The sequence below is a fragment of the Trachemys scripta genome, chromosome 6, assembly GCF_013100865.1.
Source record: "Trachemys scripta elegans isolate TJP31775 chromosome 6, CAS_Tse_1.0, whole genome shotgun sequence".
NCBI classification, from domain to species: Eukaryota; Metazoa; Chordata; order Testudines; family Emydidae; genus Trachemys; species Trachemys scripta.
The window spans coordinates 46,204,923-46,226,014 of NC_048303.1; the positions used below are offsets into that span (position 1 = coordinate 46,204,923).

At 38.7% G+C, this 21,092-nt stretch overlaps 1 protein-coding gene across 2 annotated transcripts in view; it reads left to right on the forward strand.

Annotated features, from left to right (window-relative positions):
* ZNF366 (zinc finger protein 366) overlaps positions 1–20,767 on the forward strand; it is a 37,524-nt gene extending 16,757 nt beyond the window's left edge. The window contains exons 2-6 of one of the 2 annotated variants that reach the window (XM_034774620.1): positions 2,663–2,744; positions 4,998–6,310; positions 8,772–8,963; positions 15,230–15,404; positions 17,872–20,767. In XM_034774620.1, coding sequence (XP_034630511.1) covers positions 5,009–6,310; positions 8,772–8,963; positions 15,230–15,404; positions 17,872–18,407 — 2,205 coding nt within the window. In that variant the 5' untranslated portion in view covers positions 2,663–2,744; positions 4,998–5,008 and the 3' untranslated portion in view covers positions 18,408–20,767. The remainder of the gene's footprint in view (positions 1–2,662; positions 2,745–4,997; positions 6,311–8,771; positions 8,964–15,229; positions 15,405–17,871) is intronic. The other variant, XM_034774621.1, reaches the window with a different exon arrangement.
* Positions 20,768–21,092: the final 325 nt, after the last annotated feature.

Below are 21,092 nucleotides of genomic sequence, written 5' to 3' on the forward strand. Positions count from 1 at the left end.
CTTACTACAGCTCCCTCAAGCATGCAGCAGAAATGAGGTAAATAGTACGCCTAAAAGAGCGTGAGGAATTGTGAAAACAGCCAAGTATTGAGCAACACATGCAGTGAGAAATACTAAACATCGAATCCTGAAATTATGCTCATTAGTTAAGCATTGAAAATGTGTTGGACCTTCATTTATTATTTGCATTTTTTTTTCCAATTGTGGTCTTTGCAGAAGAAGTGGGGCTTTAGGAGAGATATGAATGAAGAGAGGCAAACAGGGAGCGGGAGGTTACTCCATGCATAGGAGGCAGCATGAAGGTAGGAATGGGAGAAGGAAATGAAGAGGTCATTGTTGCTGAAGCAAAGGAGGAGTAGGAAATGTGAGGCAAGATCAGATACATAGGTTCAGGCAGAGCTTTACAAATTCATTCACATTAATTAAATGAAAGATTGTAGCCGATGGTAATACACAAATTCACGTTTGTCTGAATACTCTTAATACTTTCACTGATTCAAATTGTACTTAGCAAAATATTTTGCTAATATGCTGTAGGGAACAATTCTACATTGGCCTGAATGACCAAATGGGTCTTTTACAGGTCTAATTTCTAATCAGTCGAATCCTAAGGTAGATAGAAGGATTAATGATTAAAAACTAGTAAGGACTTCAGGGTTTGGCCAAAACAAAACAAAACTTAGGGGCAAGTTATGTAAAGGAGAGGCTCATGAAACCTAGTGAGTCAGCAATAACTGGGTCATTAAAATGACTGCTTGCAAATGTCCACTATTGAAAAGCAGATGTGTGCACAGTGAGATCTGCGAATCTTTCACCTGCTCAGCTGGAGTGAAGGAGTATAGTAGTATTTTATTTGTCAGTTGACCCTCTTTATAATGTACACAAAACAAAGTAATCAAATGGTAAACAAATGCAGTTACAATTCATTCTTTCCCCCCAAATTCCAGCATCAGTATTTCAACCCCCACGGGGAGAGCAGGAATGAATTGACATGGTACATTCAGCTATGTTTTTGAATCAGCTGTGGTTGTTTAAACACACAGTTCCTATTAGTGCTAACAGGAGCTGTGCCCAAATCGACCACCATTATATTTTCCACACTAGCCTCCATTTCATGCTTGTTTCCAGATCTTCGACCCAAGCTCCACTCGAACATCAAACTAGTATGGGTTTCCTATCTTAAAGGGTTTTTAATTTTTCAGTTCTCACTCATTCTGGTCTCATTTCTATTTTTATCATCTCTGCTGAGTAGTAGCAGCAGCAGAGCAATTGTGAAGCAAAGGGGTAGTTACAATCTAAGCTGGAGCTATTTAGACCACTTGCATTTATACTGGTGTCCTTCTGCCTTGCCAAATAATTGGTAATGGCTTCCATACACGGAGTTTTGCCATTGACTTCAATAGGATCAGGATCTCACCCATGGGACTCTAAAGATATATATGGTGTTACAATGAGTTGCATGATATATGTACAAGTTTGGTTTTTTTCTTCTGGGGAAATATTATGCCTGGAAACGAGAAAATAAGAGGTGATTCATTTTCTGTGTTAAAAACTCTCTTCCTCTTTCAAGGAAGTTAATTCAATAACAACATTACTTATAAATAGCGGTACAGAAGCTTTGTTCGGGAAAAACCTCAACAGCTTTCCCAACTCACTGTAAAGATGCTTGAAACAGAATCGCTTGAAACTCTCTACCTATTTCAAGACTCCAACTGAAATGGAACCTTTTTTAAGCTATGAAGTGTCTTGATACAGTATATGTTTTTTAAAACTTTCAGGTGCCAAGATAGCATAAGAAGTTCTGTCCTGGTGAGATTTCCAGACTGTGTTTTCAGACTCAAGAAGCTTAGATAGCTCAGATACTTAGACTTTTAGATTTTTATCCAGACTTAAACCAAACTAATTTCTAAAGCTTATTGATCACTATTATGTATAGAACACAAATATTTAGGTGAAGAGTGAGGAAAGGAGATATGCTGTGATTACATGCTAAAAATGATAGACATCTGTGAAATAATTAAGATGAAGGTGATAAAAAAAATTCTTTAAGCTGCTGAGAGTAAAAGAGGGACCTAACTCCAGAGTCAGTTAGGGATCTTCTAAAGAGAAATAAAGTAAAGTAATGAGGAAATATGCTCTTTAAAAGGTACTGTAACATGATGTCTTCTAGCACAGTTATTTAAAGCAGAAGGCACTACACCTTATGTCTGTGAAGGAATTAATCCTTAAATCTGTTATCAGGTCTGGAGTCCCTTCTATAATTTGGTCATCCATTGAAAGGTTTAGCAATCTTTTATGGAGTGAGATTATAACCAAGGGCAGATCATGCTCCCATTGAGTTAATGGGAGCTTTGCCATTGACTTCAGAGGCAGTAGGAGCAGGCCCCAGATTTGTTGCTTGTCTTGAACAATAAAAAGGTTTGATTTCTATAGTATCAGACTTAACAGAACTATAATAATAAGCCAGAAATGACAAGATGATCCATAGCAAAACTTAGATTGCAAATGTATACAGTCAGGGGTGTGTCTCCCCCTATGTTTGTACAGAGTCTAAGAGTCACAGATCCTGATTTGGGGCCCTTAAATGCTATTTTATTATTTATGAGAAGTGGTACTGCAGGCATATTTTATTTGATTTTTTTTATTCTCCCTCCCACCTCAGGTCCTTCATTCACCTCAGTCTGACTACACCCAACCTCTGTGTTAATGGTGGTTCTTGAATAATTGAACTCCCTCTTTCCCAGGTATACCTGATCTGATGATTTATATGGTAATCCATTATAGGATAATATGACATAAGCTTTTTGTGAAAGTGACTAATACTTTTGTTGAGCAATAAAAGGATTCCTCTCCAGTAATGCTCCTTTTACCTCAAGGAAAAGACTCTCAAACACTCTGCCACTACTTCAGTCTCAGGATGGTTTGAAATCCCCAGACACCAATGAAGATAATGAAAGCTGAGAGAAGCAGGCAGCATAGAGACAACAGAGCAATGAGCACCTACCAGGGCACTTACTCATTTAGCTTCTATAGATTCTTGACAGCATTACAATAATGACGGCAGGGCCTGATTTGCCACTACCTGACACTTGTTTAACATTTTACGTACTTTGCACAGATGTAAATGACTATACAAGGAGCAGGACCTACAACTGTAAGATCTGTGGCAGAGGTTTGGCCCATAATGTTTAGGGAAGATTTACATTTTGAGACCTAGGTGGATTTCAAATTAAAATTACATACATTTAGAATAACTTAAAATGAGTTCAAATTTGCCTGACATTTTCCCCCTGCGAATGTGGGGAGAGGGAGTCATCTAAGTCCCTCTTGGGTCTCAAAGGATTTCCCATTTTTATAAACCAAACCATTGTGTGTTCCCAAAAGAGGGACTGGATTTGGGTGGGAATTCAGCTCTAGGTGATGATAGCCCCTATACTCCCTGTCTTAAAGAGTTTTTTCAGACTAGAACTTTAGATTCTGCTATTACTATTCTGTTTTTACTAACTATAAGTCTAGAGGCCCCAGGACTTGTTCCTCCTTCATGAACTGAGGCATTTCCGTTAGTTCTACTACCATCAGTGAGGATTCTTATCCTAAAAGTTTGTCTGTTTTATCTGCCGGGTGTCTGAAAAGTAGCATCACCTAGCCTTTTGGCTCAGATATCTCCCCAGAACTCCTCAGATTTTGCTCCTGTATATCCTAAAAAGATTTAAATGATTTGCTTGCGACCAAGTCTTTTAGATATCTTCTGCTCTCCACACCCTATCTAGGCCATGTATCTTCCATCTATTTTTACAAGCAAGTTTCGCCAAACTGGAGCTTCCTGATAAAGAAACTGGAGCTTCTTTAGCTCTGTTTGACCATCTCCACGCCTCCCAAGAATGGGGTTATTAATAGCTGTCATCAAATTAACTTGCCTCAGCATGTCATAGGTGGCAAAGCCAAAATGTGTCTGGTTCTTTCTTTTAACCTCATCCTGGACAGACTGCAATACACCAAAAAAACATGTACCATTGTAGGATCAATATGAGATCCCAGTGATCTAATTTAAATAGACCAAATTCTGAAATCCTTGATATTTTACTATATCTTTATTCAGGCTAAACTCCTGCTGGAGTCAATAGCATAAAAACTGCACGTGGATTTCGGGATTTTGCCTAATGACTTTATTGCATGAAAAGGCAGTGAAATGTTGCCAAAGTAGAGCCAGCAAACTCAGGTTGTCAGCTGCTTTGGAAAGCTGAAGAGGTAGTTGATATTATTCTAAGTTAAATATGTTTTCTTTGTTTAAATGCTGCATTACTTACCTGACAAGCTTCAGGTAAAAAAACAATATATATATATTGCCCACATGAATTCCATTCAACATTTTAGCTTTTTTTCTTTTTTAAAAACAGAAGAATCCCTCACTCCCTAACCATACATACAATGTTTATCTCCACCTTTTGGGAACCAGGAAATCCAGTGTGGAAGCTGATGGTACACAGTGTTCTGAACTCACTTTGCCATTGTTTTCTCCACAGCAGCATGAGTTAATGATATAAAGAAGTTCAACCTTCAAACGTTTTGGCTTTGAATTTTTATGTCACAACAATACTGCAATATAGGCATTCTTGTTTGTATTGTTGTATCCTTTAGTTACAGAGTCAAACTCTAGTGCCTGTGCGTGCACATTCAAGGAGAGGATTTGGCCCACAAGTGGGTTGGCTGAATTACACAGCAATATTACAATATATGCTGAACAATGTATCCAAGTACAGTACATTAGATCATAAAGCTGATGTTTGATCCGAGCTTGATTTAAAGCACTAATTTCAAAGCTTCTTAGTTTCCATTAACAGACAGATTTTGTATAGCAGAAGTAAACTGGTATCTTATTTGGTCATGAGACTATTTTATAAATGCCTAATTTAAAAAAAATAAACTACACAATAAAATACCGGCCTTAGGAGAACATGAGAAAAAATAAAGGAATTTCTTTATTATTATTTTTGAAGGAAGGCAGACAATGCAGAAGGAATTAAATACGATGAAAAATGAGGATGTATGTTTCAATGTTGACAAAACACACACATCACACTGCCTGCAGCCAATGGACCCTGATGTGAAGTCACACAGAACTGCACCACTCAGTGAAGAATTCAGGGCACAGCTTGCACAGTTCCAGTATGGTCCTTCCCTGGGGGATATAGAAACCTTTCATGGATCCTTAGAAGGAGGGTCCCGGAAACGCAAAAGCATGCCCACAAAAATGCCTCACACTATCCCCACAGGAGATCCTACATCACCATCACATGGATCTGAAAACAACAACGTATGCTCCCCCAGTCTTTCTTTGATGTACCAACAACCCACACAGCCCAAATACAACTCCCAAATGATTGATCTTTGTAACATTGGCTTTCAGTTCTACAGAAATCTGGAACACTTTGGAGCCAAGCCCATTAAACAAGAACCAGTAAAGCCCAACATGATGTGGCCCAACACTTCTGCATTTGTGCAGACTCCTTACTCTTATTACCCAAAAGTCCACCCTGGCTTGATGTTTCCTTTTATTATGCCCCCAAACTTCCATTTGAGGAATTCCTTCCAACTGAAAAGACCCCTGGAGCCAGCATTCAGGAGGACTGAACTGAGGGAAAGTGGTGACAGTAAACAGAAGGTGGAAAGAGTAGATGTCAACCTCCAGATTGACGACAGCTATTATGTTGATGTAGGGGGAGAACAAAAACGATGGCAATGCCCAATGTGTGAAAAGTCCTACACTTCCAAGTACAACCTGGTCACCCACATCTTGGGACATAGCGGCATCAAACCTCATGCTTGCACTCGGTGTGGCAAGCTTTTCAAGCAGCTGAGTCACTTGCACACTCATATGTTGACACACCAGGGCACTCGACCACATAAGTGCCAGGTGTGTCACAAGGCTTTCACCCAAACCAGTCACCTGAAGAGACATATGATGCAACACAGTGACATCAAGCCCTACAACTGTAGGATCTGTGGCAGAGGTTTTGCCTATCCAAGTGAACTGAAAGCCCATGAGTCCAAGCATGAGAGTGGCCGAGAGAACATTTGTGTGGAATGTGGTCTTGACTTTCCAACCCTGGCCCAGCTGAAGAGACATTTAACAACCCATCGAGGTCCTATACAATACAATTGCACAGAATGTGATAAAACTTTCCAGTACCCAAGCCAGCTGCAAAATCACATGATGAAGCACAAAGACATCCGTCCATACATCTGTACTGAATGTGGCATGGAGTTTGTACAGCCCCACCATCTCAAGCAACACTCTTTAACCCACAAGGTAAGTCACTAATGATTAAATTTGCCCCAGCTCTGAAGGCCAGCAGAAGGATTATGCACCATTAAAGTCCCACTTAAGTCTCCCAAAAGAACTGACATGGTATACAGGCCCTTGTAGAGGCCCTTTGTATGGATCTGAATTTTATGCAAAGAGAACCAGAACAGTATGGCCAATAACAGAAACTGGCTCTAGTCTTAACAAAGGCAATGCAAGAAAAAGACCATAACCAGGAGTTCAATCAAGTTGCTTGTATTACTTCCCAAATTTCAATTCACATCCTCTGCTCCAGTTTGGTTTTTATCTTCATGAAAACCATAGTTTTGTATAATGATCTTTAGCAATGAAACTTCTACAGAACTTTTTTTATACCTGTGCATAGACAAGTATATTACTGCTTGGCAGATTTTGTATAAGCAGCTTCTGCACTATATTTAGAAAAACCAAACCAACCTGGACCATGTTATGTAGAAATAATCCAGAGTACAAGTGACTAGAGCTGGGCAAAAAAGGGCCTGATCCAAAGCCCATTGACATCAATGGGAGCCTTCGCACTGGAGTCAATAGGTTTTGGATTAAGTGTATAATTTGGAATGAATAACTGAAGATTGTTTTAAAACAAAAAAGAGTTTTCAACATTATGTGTAACAACTGAAATCAGAATTATCCCAACATCACAAACATATTGTAAAGATCAATTTTAATCTAACAATCAAAATGCATTTTAATAGACTAGTGCTGATAAACTAACGAATACACCCATATGTTTTATGAAGAATTGTTTTCAGATTTGTGTTTTTTCCCCCAGGGGTCTACTTTGGGTTAATGTTTAAATTTAAACATTAAGAACACAGAAAATTGCAAAATTTAAGTATTATAAGCTAATTTTTTAAAGAATAATCTCTATTTTCACTTCTGGTTTTCTTCCCAATTCCCCTACTGTCGCTTCTGTAGAATCAACCCTTCTTTGGATTTACTCTATAATTTTAAACTTACCTAAAAGTCTAATAAAAACTTGCAATTAAAAAATGCAACACCTTCTTGCCCAAGAAAGAGCCTCTACTTTTCACCCACAATTAGTCAGGTGAGGTCAGTTGTGAGCACAATTTAAGTACTTAGCTGTCTAACTGCCTGAGTGCAGCCTCAGATCAGGTAGTTGGGTATCTCAAAGCTATCATTCGTATCCACAGTTAATGTCTTATCCCCAGGGATGGTCAATAATCCCCATGAAATGCCCAGTGCCACTAATATTATTGCTTAATTGCATGACTCTTTGCTTCTTACAAAAATTGAGCAGGTACTATTTTTCCATATTTTTCTTCAAAATAGAGGCAGGCTCTTTCTTTGTTACATAGGGCTTGATCCAATACCCACTGAAGTCAAAATCTTACCAATGACTTCAACAGAGATTATCCCAGGCTCAATGTTATCAGATGTTGGCAAGTTATTTTATGTCTCACTTAATTAGTTTATACATGTTTGACATGCTATTGGTATACATGCAATTGGTAGTTAAGCTATACAGTAGGGTAGCAGAATTTTGCCATTGGTTTGTCATTTGGGTGTCCTAATGATATTAATACAGGGTAAAATTTTCAAAAGCAAGCGACAGGCTACTATGACCCATTTTCTAAAAGGAGTTAGATTGGGGGTTCTCAGACTGGGGGTCGGCCTCCACCCCAAATCCCGCTTTGCCTCCAGCATTTATAATGGCGTTAAATATATTTTAAAAGTGTTTTTAATTTATAAGGGGGGTCACACTCAGAGGTTCGCTATGTGAAAGGCATCACCAGCAGAAAAATTTGAGAACCACTGAGTTGGATACTTCTGAAAATTTTCCCTGCAGTGTTGTATAATCATTTCTCACCACTAACAAAATCACATGATGCTCTTATAGCCTACAGGGTGGTCTTGTGCCTAAGGCACAGAACAGAAATCAGGAGACCTGGGTTCAGTTTAATGGCTCTGCCACAGACTTCCTGTGGGACCTTGGGAAAGTGATTTCACTTCCCCATGCTTTGGTTTTCCCCCATGTGTGAAATGGAGAACATGCTCCCCTACATTAATATTCATAAAGTGCTCTGTGATCCTTGGATGAAAGCTCCATAGAAGTGCAAAATATTAGCTAAACAGAGTTTGAAAGCTGAGGCAGAATAACCTGATATGACTGCTCTGTAAAACTTATTGAGGGAAGTGACACTTATTGTTCCTCAGTCCTATTTATACTGTTTTGTGGTATAGACATTTTATGGTTTCTTTTTACACCTTTTAGAATCTTACAGAAATTGACCAGAAGAAAAAAGTATCCAAATATCTACCACTTCAGCAGGGTGATATTAACAAGAATTGAATTTATTCATGGTTTCACTAGCACAGCTTGAATATATATTCATATAACGGCTTTGAAAATAAATGACTGAAACAGGCACACCTATTCAGTTTTCTGACTCTCTGTTTCCATAAGGGTGTGAAAGAGCACAAATGTGGGATCTGTGGCCGGGAGTTTACTCTGCTAGCCAACATGAAGAGACATGTGTTGATCCACACCAATATCCGAGCCTACCAGTGTCACCTGTGCTTCAAGAGCTTTGTGCAGAAACAGACTCTGAAGGCACACATGATTGTTCACTCTGATGTCAAGCCCTTTAAATGCAAGGTAAGCATTTCTCATGAGTTTGCAGAGGTACATCATCAGTGAATGCTCCCGAGATTTCATTACGTGTGGCCGGATGCAATTGGAAAAGCAATGCCTAAAAGAATATTATATCTTCTTTTAAATTCACTTTTCAAAATAATTGTTTGGTTTCTTTTCTTAAGCCAAGTAGTTTCAGGGCAGGAATAACATCCAAAAAAAGGGGTAGGAGAACTTCCAGATTATTTTTCATTCCCCCGACACACACACACACACACACACCCTTAAATATTATCAGTATTCTCAATCTTGAAATTGTATTGTTTCCTTAGTGAGTACTAATGTAGTTGCTAGTCTGATGATAATAAAAATACCTGACATTTATCTGGCATATTTCATTCTAAAAGAAGACAAAGTGCTCAACAACCTGATGCGCCCATTAAACACACAGATCAAGGCATTGACCCTGGGAGTCACAGAAATGTACCAATGTTAACAGTGCACCATAATTCTACACCATAGCTGGTGCAGGACACAAAGTACATCATAGCAAAACAGAACTACAGGGAGATTTTGAATAGGCCAAATGTAATTGCCCTATTACAACTGAAATTTGGCCAGGACATTAGTATTCTAACAAAACAGCCTTCTGAAAAATACTTGTTTGCCTATTCGTGGTGTCAACCAAATAACATAGGATTATCTTAGGCAGGATTGCTACCTCCATCAAGACAGCACACAGGAAATTAAAGGGATGTAAAACACACCTAGATTTGAACTTCCCCTAAGTTTGGAGCCATTTGGATTTGTGGTTCTGGTTTACACCCACCTCTAATTCATAGGGAAGACGCTATTCAAGTTTCTTTTCCTGCTTAAAGCTGGCCTGTACAATCATCCTTTTTTATTCTTTTATGTATTACTTCTTTTAACTGACCACCTGACTCAGTAATATAGCTTTATCTTAAAATTCTCAAACTTGCATGTTTCATTCTCACTTGGGTAACTATTACGCACACAGTAACTGAGTGAAGTTTAAATGCCTAGCAAGCAATATTTTCCAGTTCCTGCATAAACACTTGGAGATGGATCTGGATGCAATCTCTGTAAATTCTTCATTCAACAGTCTGGAACTAGATTGGTTCTTAAGGGAAACCAAGAGTAGAGCTAATCAAAAAATTTTCAATTAAATAGTTTTCTGTTGGAAACTGCAGTTTCGTCAAAATCAAAATGTTTTACAGGAATATAATTATTTCAATTAAAATTTTAAATGGAAAAAAGTCAAAACAAATTGTTTCAACTTTCTTGTTTTGTTTCAATAATGTTGAAACATTTTGTTTTGACTTTCATTTCAATTCTGCTTGTTCATATTTTTATATATTACAATATTATTTTATTACAGTAATATTTAACATTATAGCATATTGTATTTAATGTTATATTCTATTGTCCTGATACTACCAAAACAAAACGTTTTTACTTTATCAAAACAAAATGTTTTGATGGTACCAAATACATTATTTTCTAAATTTTTGATCTATGGGAAATTTCAAAACTTTCAGCCTTTCGTTCTGATTCAGAACAAACTGGAGTAGTAAGCAACATGTTTTTCAGCTAGTAGCAAAAGCTTCAGTGGAACACCTGTTTTTTTCCTAGCTCCACCCAGTCCCCTCTCAGAACAGAAACAAGTAAGTGGACCAGATTCTTCCCACAACACTGGTGTGAATCAGAAGTAATGCCTCTAAAATCAAATGGAGTTGTACTGCTGTAAGTGAGGAGTATATTGGGGCCCTAGCTTTTGGGATCTCCCTTGCCTGTCTGGCAGAATCCCCAAAGGAAACTTGGATTAGTCAAGCCCTTTTGGATGGTATTCAGAGGGTTAAGGCAATGACCAGATAGCAGCCTTTTGGCACCAAGCTCCTCCTCAGCAGAAGGAAGGATATAGCTGCATGAACTGCCTGCTTAACAATGGCTCATATGTCCCTAGGGAACCGCCTGCAAATAGATTTCATCTTGCTTTCTCTTGTACTTTTCAAAGTTTCCTGTTTTCTCACGGTCCTTTTGGACAGTTTACAGTCTTTCTCCCTCTCTCTCTCTCTGTGAGGAAAGGAACACCCTTCTTATGAAGAAAAAAAAAATAAAAGAAGAAGAATGTAAGGGAAGGACAGCACAGCAGTGGCCTTTCTATCTCACTGCAGGCCGCAATTTTCATGGCTTTTTTCTCATAGCAAAAGAAAACACAAGGCTTTCCTATATGTCTAATCACAGTCACGCACAGACTATCTGGTGCTAGGGAGTAGAAAATAGTTGTGCCTTGTGTTTCCTCACCCAGCTGCAGCTTGTAATCTCGTTTGGCTCGCTCTCTGAAGAGTGAAGATCCTTGCAAGCTTTTAAAAAACAAAGTCTAGGCTTCCTTATTAACAAAAAAATACTACAGTATTCTACAGCAATTGCTCCCAATGATACACTATTGCTATAGTAAAATGTGAGGACGGCTTCTACTGAAATTAATAGGAAGTTTGCCGTCGGCACTGAAATCAATAGCATTTGGACCTTTAATATAGAACAATATGGTTTTCTCTCCAATACTGCCAAGTACACTTGGAAGCTTCCATCTTGGAGTAAGAGATTAATTCATGCTCATTCAGTCCCTGGCTTCTCTTCCAAGACTGCCCAGGAGGGTGCTAGTGTATACCAAGCTTCCCCATTACATCCAAGAGCATTGTTTCAAACCAGTAGCCAATGACAATGAAATCATGCTATAAAAAAATTGTATAGACCCATAAAATGCTTGACAGATTCTAAGGGTAGTGCTTTCTGCTGTGGATTACTGCACAGCATGAACAAATGGCTCAGCTTACTCAAAGTTTTGTAATGAAGTACCTGTAAGCCAGTGGGCCAAACTCACTGGCCAGTGCATCAAAGCAGCAGTTCTCTCAGCAGCTATAGGAGTTCAGTTCCTTTTTGTCAGGGACGGAGTTTTATTTCTCACAAATAAACCAGTTTAACGTAAGTTCCACATGTAAACCATGTCCTTTCCCTTGACCTGGGATCTCTCACAGTAGACTGTCTGCTCCCTGTTGATCTCACTGCCTGGGAATTAAGAGCCTCTTTACTACATTCTGATGGAGTTTTCTTCCAACAGACTGTCTTCCAGCCTTCCTAGCCGGCTCCCAGCAGGGTTCCACTCCCAGGCTGTCTGTCTGGGACCTAAGGAGAGCCTTTCTGCTCCCTTTTTCTCTCTGGCCTGTTCCCTGAACTCAGGCTGCCATTTATATCCCCACAGATCTGACTCTGAGTCACAATCTTCTACCATGTGACCCTGGAACTTATTCCCTTCAGTTGGGAAGGTAGGCTAAGCCTGGCAGAGAGTGGAACTGAGCCCAAAACCCCACAGAGGACCAGCTCACCATGTAATAGTGCCCTTCACTGCCACCCCTTCTACCCAAAAGATATAATTTTATTTCCCTTGTTTTATTTTCCTGTAGCACCTCTCCCATGGGTTTTCTCTTGGCATCATTCCCCCACCCTCCCCCCATCACAGATTCAGATTCCAACTACATTCCTCAGCTCTAGCTAAAAGTGGCTTTAGGGTCAGTAGCAAATTTAGCTGTGTTCCATCCCTGAAACTGTGAATGATTTAGGGAAATGGAAACCCTGTCCTCTTTGTCCAGAAACTAAAACCCATGTTGTGCCATATTGTATGCCCTTTTGTTTCCTCCAGAGTAAAGAAAGCAAAAATATGTACTACTGGCCAAAAAGGTTCTTACAGAACTCATTTTTACACCCAATATCTTATAAAGATTCCTAGATACAATAACTACTTTAATTACCCAGACTGGTGTTTTACTTCCATTTCTTTGGTTAGTGTTTTAGATGTATAGGTACTAGTATCTACTAGGCTGAGAAACAGATTAGCCGTAACATGAACAATAGTTGACCTCATGCTAAAAAATATCTGTTTGGCAAAACACAGTTCATCTCTATGAGGGGTTTTTAAATTCAGAGAACCATCAATATATCATAGGCTGGTCCAGCTGCTGTCAAGAGCAGCTATTGCCCTTCATAGATTTTACTAAGCTAATCAACACTCCTTTGCCTCTCCATTCCCCTCCCAACATATTTAGGATGCTTTTTGAGGCATTGATTTCAATAGGGATTGCTCACTGAATGTGAATGAGAGCAGAGTTTGATCCTGTAGTATTTGATCACACAGATTATGGTAAATCAATTGCTGCAGTCACTACCACTACAAAAGATTAGCAAAAAACTAAATTAAAAAAGCATCAGACAGCAATCTGAGGATGGAAGAGATCCAGATCATGGTGAAATCTGCATATGTTATTATTTCTGTATACAATCTGCTGTGAATAGAGGTGGTCAAGTAGTGGGCAACTATTCAATTGACGAAACAAGATTTCACAAGCAGAAAATGAGTCAGTTGTCTATGAACAGTTTATAACTGTCGAATGTATAGGTCTGAAATGATTTGTTACAATTCCTACAAATAATTCTTGACTATAAATGGTGCATAGCCTGTTCATTGCAAATATTCAATAATCAAAATTTGAAATATAACCCATAAGGTTTGTTACTTTTCTTGGATGCATAGTACACACAGTCCGGTTTCCTAATTGGATGAATAACTTTTAGAATCAAGTGTCCTGTGTGAATACTCACAGTTACAAACTAATAATTCATTTTCTGTGAGTATTCTGAAGTATTTAGTTAAAACTGTTTTTTTCTGTAAACACTTTTGCCAATAAACTTGCTAGCATATTTGCAGAAGGCAAAACAAGGACTAACACAGCGGAAGCAAATCATTTAAAAATGCAAGTGACTATTTTCAGATTTTTTCAGTATTCATTCAACTCTATCATCGTAGATTTTAAAATAATACTCAGATATCATGCAGTTTTTAATAGTCCAATTAACTTTTCTCTGAGGAAAGTGGGGAGCAGTTATAGTGTCAAAAAAAGGTGGGGCAAGAGAGGGAAGAGTATTCTACTCATGATCAGCCCACAATTTTAAATTTCCCCCACAACAGCAGATATTCTGGTAGACAGCTTGACAAATTTGAATAATCCCTCAAACAATGGTATAGCAGATTTCCCAAAACTATGTTAAATATCTAAATCCAAATTCAAATGAAACCAAGGTTTCTAGTTTAAATCTAGTGAAATGCTCTTTTAGCATTTTCTTCCTATAGAAAGCACTATATTTAGCTAAGGAGCCCCTGGGCTCATGTAATACAAAGATGCAGATTAATCAGTTCAACTTGGAAAAGTCTTTGGCTAAAATTCTTCCAAAAAGGAGTTCAAATGGACAGCATGCAGCAGGTTCTACAGCTGCTGGAAACATTCCTGACTGGGGGAGACACCAATCTGAAAGGAAGAAATAAAGTTACTTGTTACATCCTTATCAGGGATTGGAAGTCCAGAAGTCTATAACAGGGCTAACAAACGCCTGTGTGTTTGAGAGCACATTTTGTTTATAGGGGAAGAGGTAATGAAAGGAGACATCTAGAAACAAAACAAAACAAAACCCCAACATATTGTTTCATCAAAGGGAAACCTGCTGGATCAATGGCTGGAGCTGGCACTAACATGCTCCAGGGAAACCTGAGTCATTGTTGCAGCCACAAGACTGTCTAAACTCCAGTTTACTCATCACAGGCATAAAATACAGAAGCTAGTACACAGAAGAGGAGAGGATCAGAGAAAAATGGAGGGGACGGGAAGGGAAGGAATTGCTTTTACTATCTTTCAGCTAAAAGCTTCTGTTATTTGAAGTCCATGGATAGGGAAGATATACACAGGTTCACTGCTTTACTGATACATTGCACCTGTCTGATCTTTCATCAAAAGTTCTCCACGTTCCATCATGGTATGGTATTGTTCCTGATTAAGGTCTAGATTAAAAAAGCAGAAAGTATATGGCCTGACTGAACAGAATTTTGCACTTGTGCCTATAGAACTGAGCCTCTTATCCCCATTCTATGGGCTTTCTGATTCTGAAGGGGCCTTGATTTTGATTCTTATGTCATTAAAAAAAAAAAGTCTTTGCTTAGCTGTGTATGAATGTGTCTGGACAGAATAAGCCCAAGCAAACATTCCTATAGTGACAGTTTGTTTTTGTTCTTTGGACACAGTTTGGAATGATAAAATTAAGTTCCTGGCAGAAGCTGTCTGGGCTGCAGTACATTCTCATCTCAAGCGGAGATTGTATTTACCTGCTTGCCTTGTAGGTGCATCTATAAAATAAATCATTTTCATTTCCATTATTCTTGACAGCTGTGCGGGAAGGAATTTAACAGAATGCACAATTTAATGGGACACATGCACTTGCATTCAGACAGCAAACCATTCAAGTGTCTCTACTGTCCCAGCAAATTCACCTTGAAGGGAAACCTCACCAGACACATGAAAGTCAAACACGGGGTCATGGAAAGAGGATTTCATTCTCAAGGTAATAACTAGCAAGAAGGTTGTTCTTGCAATGTTTTGAATGCACATAACAACACTGTAAAGGACACAGTAACATAGATCTCAGAAGATACAGTTGTTTCTCTGCTTTTGATACTAGAAGTTACTGAACTCATATTGCTGGGAGATTATATTAGAGTGAGAGAGATTTATTGAACCACAGCAATATTTTCTAAACATTACCCACAGCCTGACCTGTCACTGTTCTCCAATATCCATCATCCTTGTATCTCCATCTTGTCGAGCCTAGATAGTGCAGTAGATTTTCTCTCTCACTGATAAGTTTGGGCCATGGATGGGAGAAAGTTGGTTGGGAGTCAGTCCTGATAAAACCAAGGTGATCATGGTGGGTTGAAGAAACAATCGGAGGACATAGCTGAGATTATATTGACCCTCCTGATTGAGGGTATAGTTCCATTATTTTTTAGTAAAATTTGCAACTTCATTTGGTGGGATTCCCAGCTGTTTTTAGACCATGCAATCGGAGCAGTGGCCAGGTGGACTTTGTTCCAACTTCATGTGGTCAGGAGATTGCAATTTTTTCCTCTCAGATTTTGACCATGCTGTCATGAGCCATATCTTGGTCACTATAATATTTGGTTATTACAGCGGTGATCTATAAGGGGCTACATCCTTCAGAGGCTCGAAACTGGTACAAGATATAGCAGATTTTTTGTTGCAGTATCTCACAGGGAAGCCTTGGGCACCAGTGCCCCATGATCCCCACTGACTGCTTATTGGCTTCCAAAGAATCAGGTTTGACCTGTAAAGCCCCAAATGGTCTAGAATCTTCCCACCTGAGAGACAGCTGGGTCAAACTGGGCAGAGATCAAGCTAGAGCTCCCTGAGTTTACAAGGAAATGAGCATTCATGAGAGTTTTCTCCATTAGGGCCCACACCTTTGAAATCTACTCCCCACCTTGGTCTGAACAATCCTCGTTAGTTAACTCTTGAAGAACATGCTGCAAAGCCCATTTCTTCAAACAGGCATTTGGGCAGAATTGAGGTGGTTGGGGCATGGGTTTCATTTGGGAATCTGGGTGGCAGAGAGATTTTATTAAGTTAGATTTTCTTAACTGGCTTTTTGAGCTAGGTGGAATTTGTTAGTGTGTTTTTAATAGTTGCTAGGATGCCTATAGCCTGGAATACATGATTTTAATAATGTCTTAAAATGAATCAGAAGTGGGTCCTAACATGCAACAGTTTAGCTGACCTGATATTTACGGTACAGGGTTTTCTCCCCCGTGTTTGTCTCTTACAGTACAATGGAGTTTAATTTACCCAAAACTATAAGCAGGTTATGTGCATTTCAGTGCATACAGATTCTTCACCCCCTCAGGCTTATCAGCCATGAAACAGATGAATTTATAAGAGTTTCCACCAGGCGATAAACCCTTTCAAGAAACAAAACCAGTCACACAGTAACTGCTGCATGCATTCTGTGGAAGTTGTTGCCAGGTACAGAGGAAATAAAACTAATGGGTGAAATACTGGCCCCACTGAAGTCCATGGGAGTTTTGCTATTGACTTCAATCGGACTAGGATTTCACTTAATGATTTAAAAAAAAAAAAAGATGGGTCCAAACTGCAAAGTTGGAATCCTGATTTGAGCTTCCTCACAGTTGGAGGGTTTTTGGATCTGAGGTTATAGTCTGGGCTCACTTCTGTTTTCAAACAAGCAGAAGAGAAACAAACAGAGCAGACGCTCAGGCAAATATTGAGACAAGACAAATATGAGTATTGTTATGGAGAGAAAGAAACTAAGACACAGTTCAAAAATATCATCTGATTATGATTTCCCCAGTAACTTAGCAGAAGTACGGAATAATGCATAGCAGGTTTTCAGCACCACTAAATGAGGAAGAGCAAACTAAATGGAGATGTATTATTTAGAAATGATAAGGTCTACCATTTTAATAGCATTGCCTTGGAAACAGAGTAGCCATAAAATGTGTTAACAGGTTTTTATACCTTTTTTCCTCCCAATGAATGGGCAGATATTAGAACTTTGGTTGTGATGTAGACAATCAAGATCAAGGTGTAGTTAAAAATATGAAAGGGGAAAGAAGTGGGTAAATCTAGTAGCAAAAGTAGTCAACTGGAGGTCAGGACTACTGGTTTTTGTTCCTAGCTGTGTCACTGACCGACTGTGACAAGTTCAATAATCTATTGTGTGCTTCAGTTTACTCATCTGTAAAAGGGTAAGATAGTGCTTTCCTACAGTAACTCTTGGGGTGCCAAGAGACCAATGTTTATTAAGAGCTTGGAGCTAATTGGGTGAAGGATACTCTGTAAGGGCCCTCAATGTTTAAATATTCTGCCATCTCACACAAATTGCATTATTTTATTTTTTTTAAATCTAAGCCCAAACCATGCTTTGACTAGAAAGGCAGTATTAAATAAACTTGTTATGTATAAATTGTAACTTTTTTTTTTAAAACCACCATAAGGTTTTGGAAGAGGAAGAATTACACTGTCCCAAACAGGTGTCTTGAGAAACTTGGAACAGGAAGAGCCTTTTGACCTTTCCCAGAAAAGCCAAGGGAAAGGAATTTCATTTCATTCTGATGGTGAGAGTGCCAAGGGAAGCTCATGTCAGGAGGAAGAGGAAGACAACTGCTATGAAGCAGAGCAGTACAGTCCTGTCATGTACCATCATGAAAACAACAAGCTATATATGCCCCGAGATCTGTCTAGCAAACCAGACTACGTGGTGAAAGATTTCAAAGAGTCCTACTGTGATGAGAAGGAGGAAATGTTGAGAGAAGTAGGACTGGAGAAGGGGAAAGGAAATCAAGACAAAGAAGAGAACCAAGAGGAGAGAGGCTTTGCGAATAACAAGGAATGCCTGAGCTTTAGACCCTTTGAAAAAGCCAGACTCAGCCATTCTCTCTCTGATTACCTATACTTCAAACACAGGAAGAACAGTTTAAAAGAATTACTGGAAAGGAAAATGGAAAAACAAGCAATGCTTATAGGCATCTAAATTGACAATTTTTAAGTTACACTTGGAAACTGAGAACTAGGCAGTACAATCATGGCTCTTAACATGAATTGTGATTGCCAAAGATTGGCAGCTTGTAAAAGTCTTTCAGGATGAACAAGCCAAATCAATACAGATCATTTTAAGGTAAAAAAAATATAGAATATTGTATTTTCTGGTGTAATTTGACTGCTTTGTTCTTCTGATATACATCAACATTTTCATATGTATTCATTTGATATATAAGCAGACAATAGGGTGGGAATCGAGGTTTTATTTCCTTTATCTAGGACAATACCAACTTATACACAATTTTCTAGTTATCAAAAAGCAGTGTACTGTAGTGTTTGAGGTATTAGCTGACTAAAGAATAAATAAGAACACTTATTTCTGCAGGTTTCAAGAGCTCAAAATATGCTAAGTATTTTACAGCATATGCAAAAGTATTTTAAATATGCATGATGAAAATACTGTCTGTCATTCATCTCAGAACTAACACAACCAAGAGGTTCTGAGTTATTGAAAATGACTGCTTTAATGCATATGTTTACAGTGGGAAATGGGAAACAAAATAAGATGAAACTCTAATGTCTTGTCAGATGGGCAACAACTTTATAATTCACACTCTTGTGAAAGGACTAGAATTGGTTTAGAGGTAGGGTGACCAGATATCCTAATTTTATAGGGACGGTCCCGATTGTTGGGTCTTTTTCTTATATAGGCTCCTATTACCCCCCACCCCCGTCCCGATTTTTCACACTTGCTGTCTGGTCACCCTATTTAGAGGCCTTTTTTCTGTGACATAGGGTATAGTAATGCTTTGCTGCATCTCTATCAGCATGGGAGCATTTAACAATTCTTGAAATTAAATATCATGGACTGAGCTGACATTTTATTTTATTGTTTGTTCAGGCCAATACATTTGAGGAGCAGCAGCACATTGTATTTGCAAGTTTTGCTATAATTGCACATAAGCAATAAGAGAGAATTAATTTAGTTGAGCACAATGGTAAATTTTTCCCATTAATCTCTCACCTTGATTTTGGAGAGCTGTGCTATTTTGAAATCCAATATCTGAACTGCTTTTGTTTTAAAAGAAACATCAAAACAAAATACCCGTTGCCCTGCCCAAAAATACCCCACAAAATCACTGGGGTCTTGTTGTACTTCAAATCTCCCTTGATTTGACCCATAAACTTTCTCCCATGAATATAACTGACCAATAGGATCCAGCACTTTCAGGTGATTAATGGAAAATAGAGTGCTACTCGGGCTATTCTTAATAACTCAGTCCCAAATTTTCATCCTTGGACTCATGTCTTATTATATTGTATCAGGTCCCAGACAGGGAGCACTTTATTTTTAAGCAGTATTAGTAGGTATTCATGTAGTATACGTGGAGTACTTTGACAGAGCACCCTATGTCCTTTTCTCTGGTCAATAGTAAAAGCATTTCTCAATGCACATTCCTTTAAATGTAGAATTTTTTTTTTCCAATCAGTGCCCTGGTTCCTGTAACTTTGAAAGATATGGCAAAGAGCCCAAAGCCATACTGTCACTTGAAAAGGAAATGATAACGTTCTAATACCTTTTTAATTAACTGTGTCCTGTTGAGTTTCAAAATCAATAACCTAATATGTTTAGATTTACATATGGATACATATATTTTGAAAAATATATGAAAATGATTTCCCTTTATCTACCTGTCAAGCCCTCAATTTAGGATTGTGTTTTACCCCTGCAATATTTGATGTCTACAGCACATGAATTTGTTACAAGAGACACAACTATTATAGAAAATATGTTCATGGGTTATTAGAAACACATTCTGATTGCATCTGCTTCAAAATCTCAGTCTTCTACCACTAAAGGATACCCTCTTGGCTCATGGAAGTAGTTCTCACATCCTTTCTGTTGGTCACCCACTACAGGGAAATACCACTCATGTATGGTGTAGCATGCTGGGTTTGTGCAGTTTGACTCCGTAGGAAAAATATGCTGTCATTTCTGTCCACCTTCCAAGGCAAATATATGGGACACAACAAATAACAAATATTCTGAATGAGGAGCACAAAAATATTACTCCTCCAGGAAACTTAAGGATGGTGGATCTATTTCTATAGTGTAATTAACTCTTTCTGATGTGAATAATTTTAACAATAAAAGCCCGGGTAAACCAAATTTGTGTGGAATGCAGGTAACTTTGGGACTAAAATGAATGATACCACCCAAAATGAGGTACATTTGAAAGAACATAAGAACAGCCATACTGGGTCAGACCAAAGGTCCATCTAGCCCAGTATCCTGTCTTCTGACAGTGGCCAACGCCAGATGCCCCAGAGGAATGAACAGAACAGGTAATCATCAAGAGATCCATCCCGTCTCCCTTTCCCGCTTCTGGCAAACAGAGGCTAAGGACATCATCCCTGCGCATCCTGGCTAATAGTCATTGATGGACCATGAACTTATCCAGTTTTTTTTTAACCCTGTTATAGTCTTGGCCTTCACAACATCCTCTGGCAAAGAGTTCCACAGGTTGACTGTGCAGGTATGACCTGCAGACATTCAGTGATGGGTCCATGCCCTTTTATCATATGGATAAGTTGTACATTTTTTCATTGTGAGACAGTCCACTCTAGTCATTACATTCAAAAAGGGGCCTTAGGTTTAGGTGTCTATCTTGAAAGC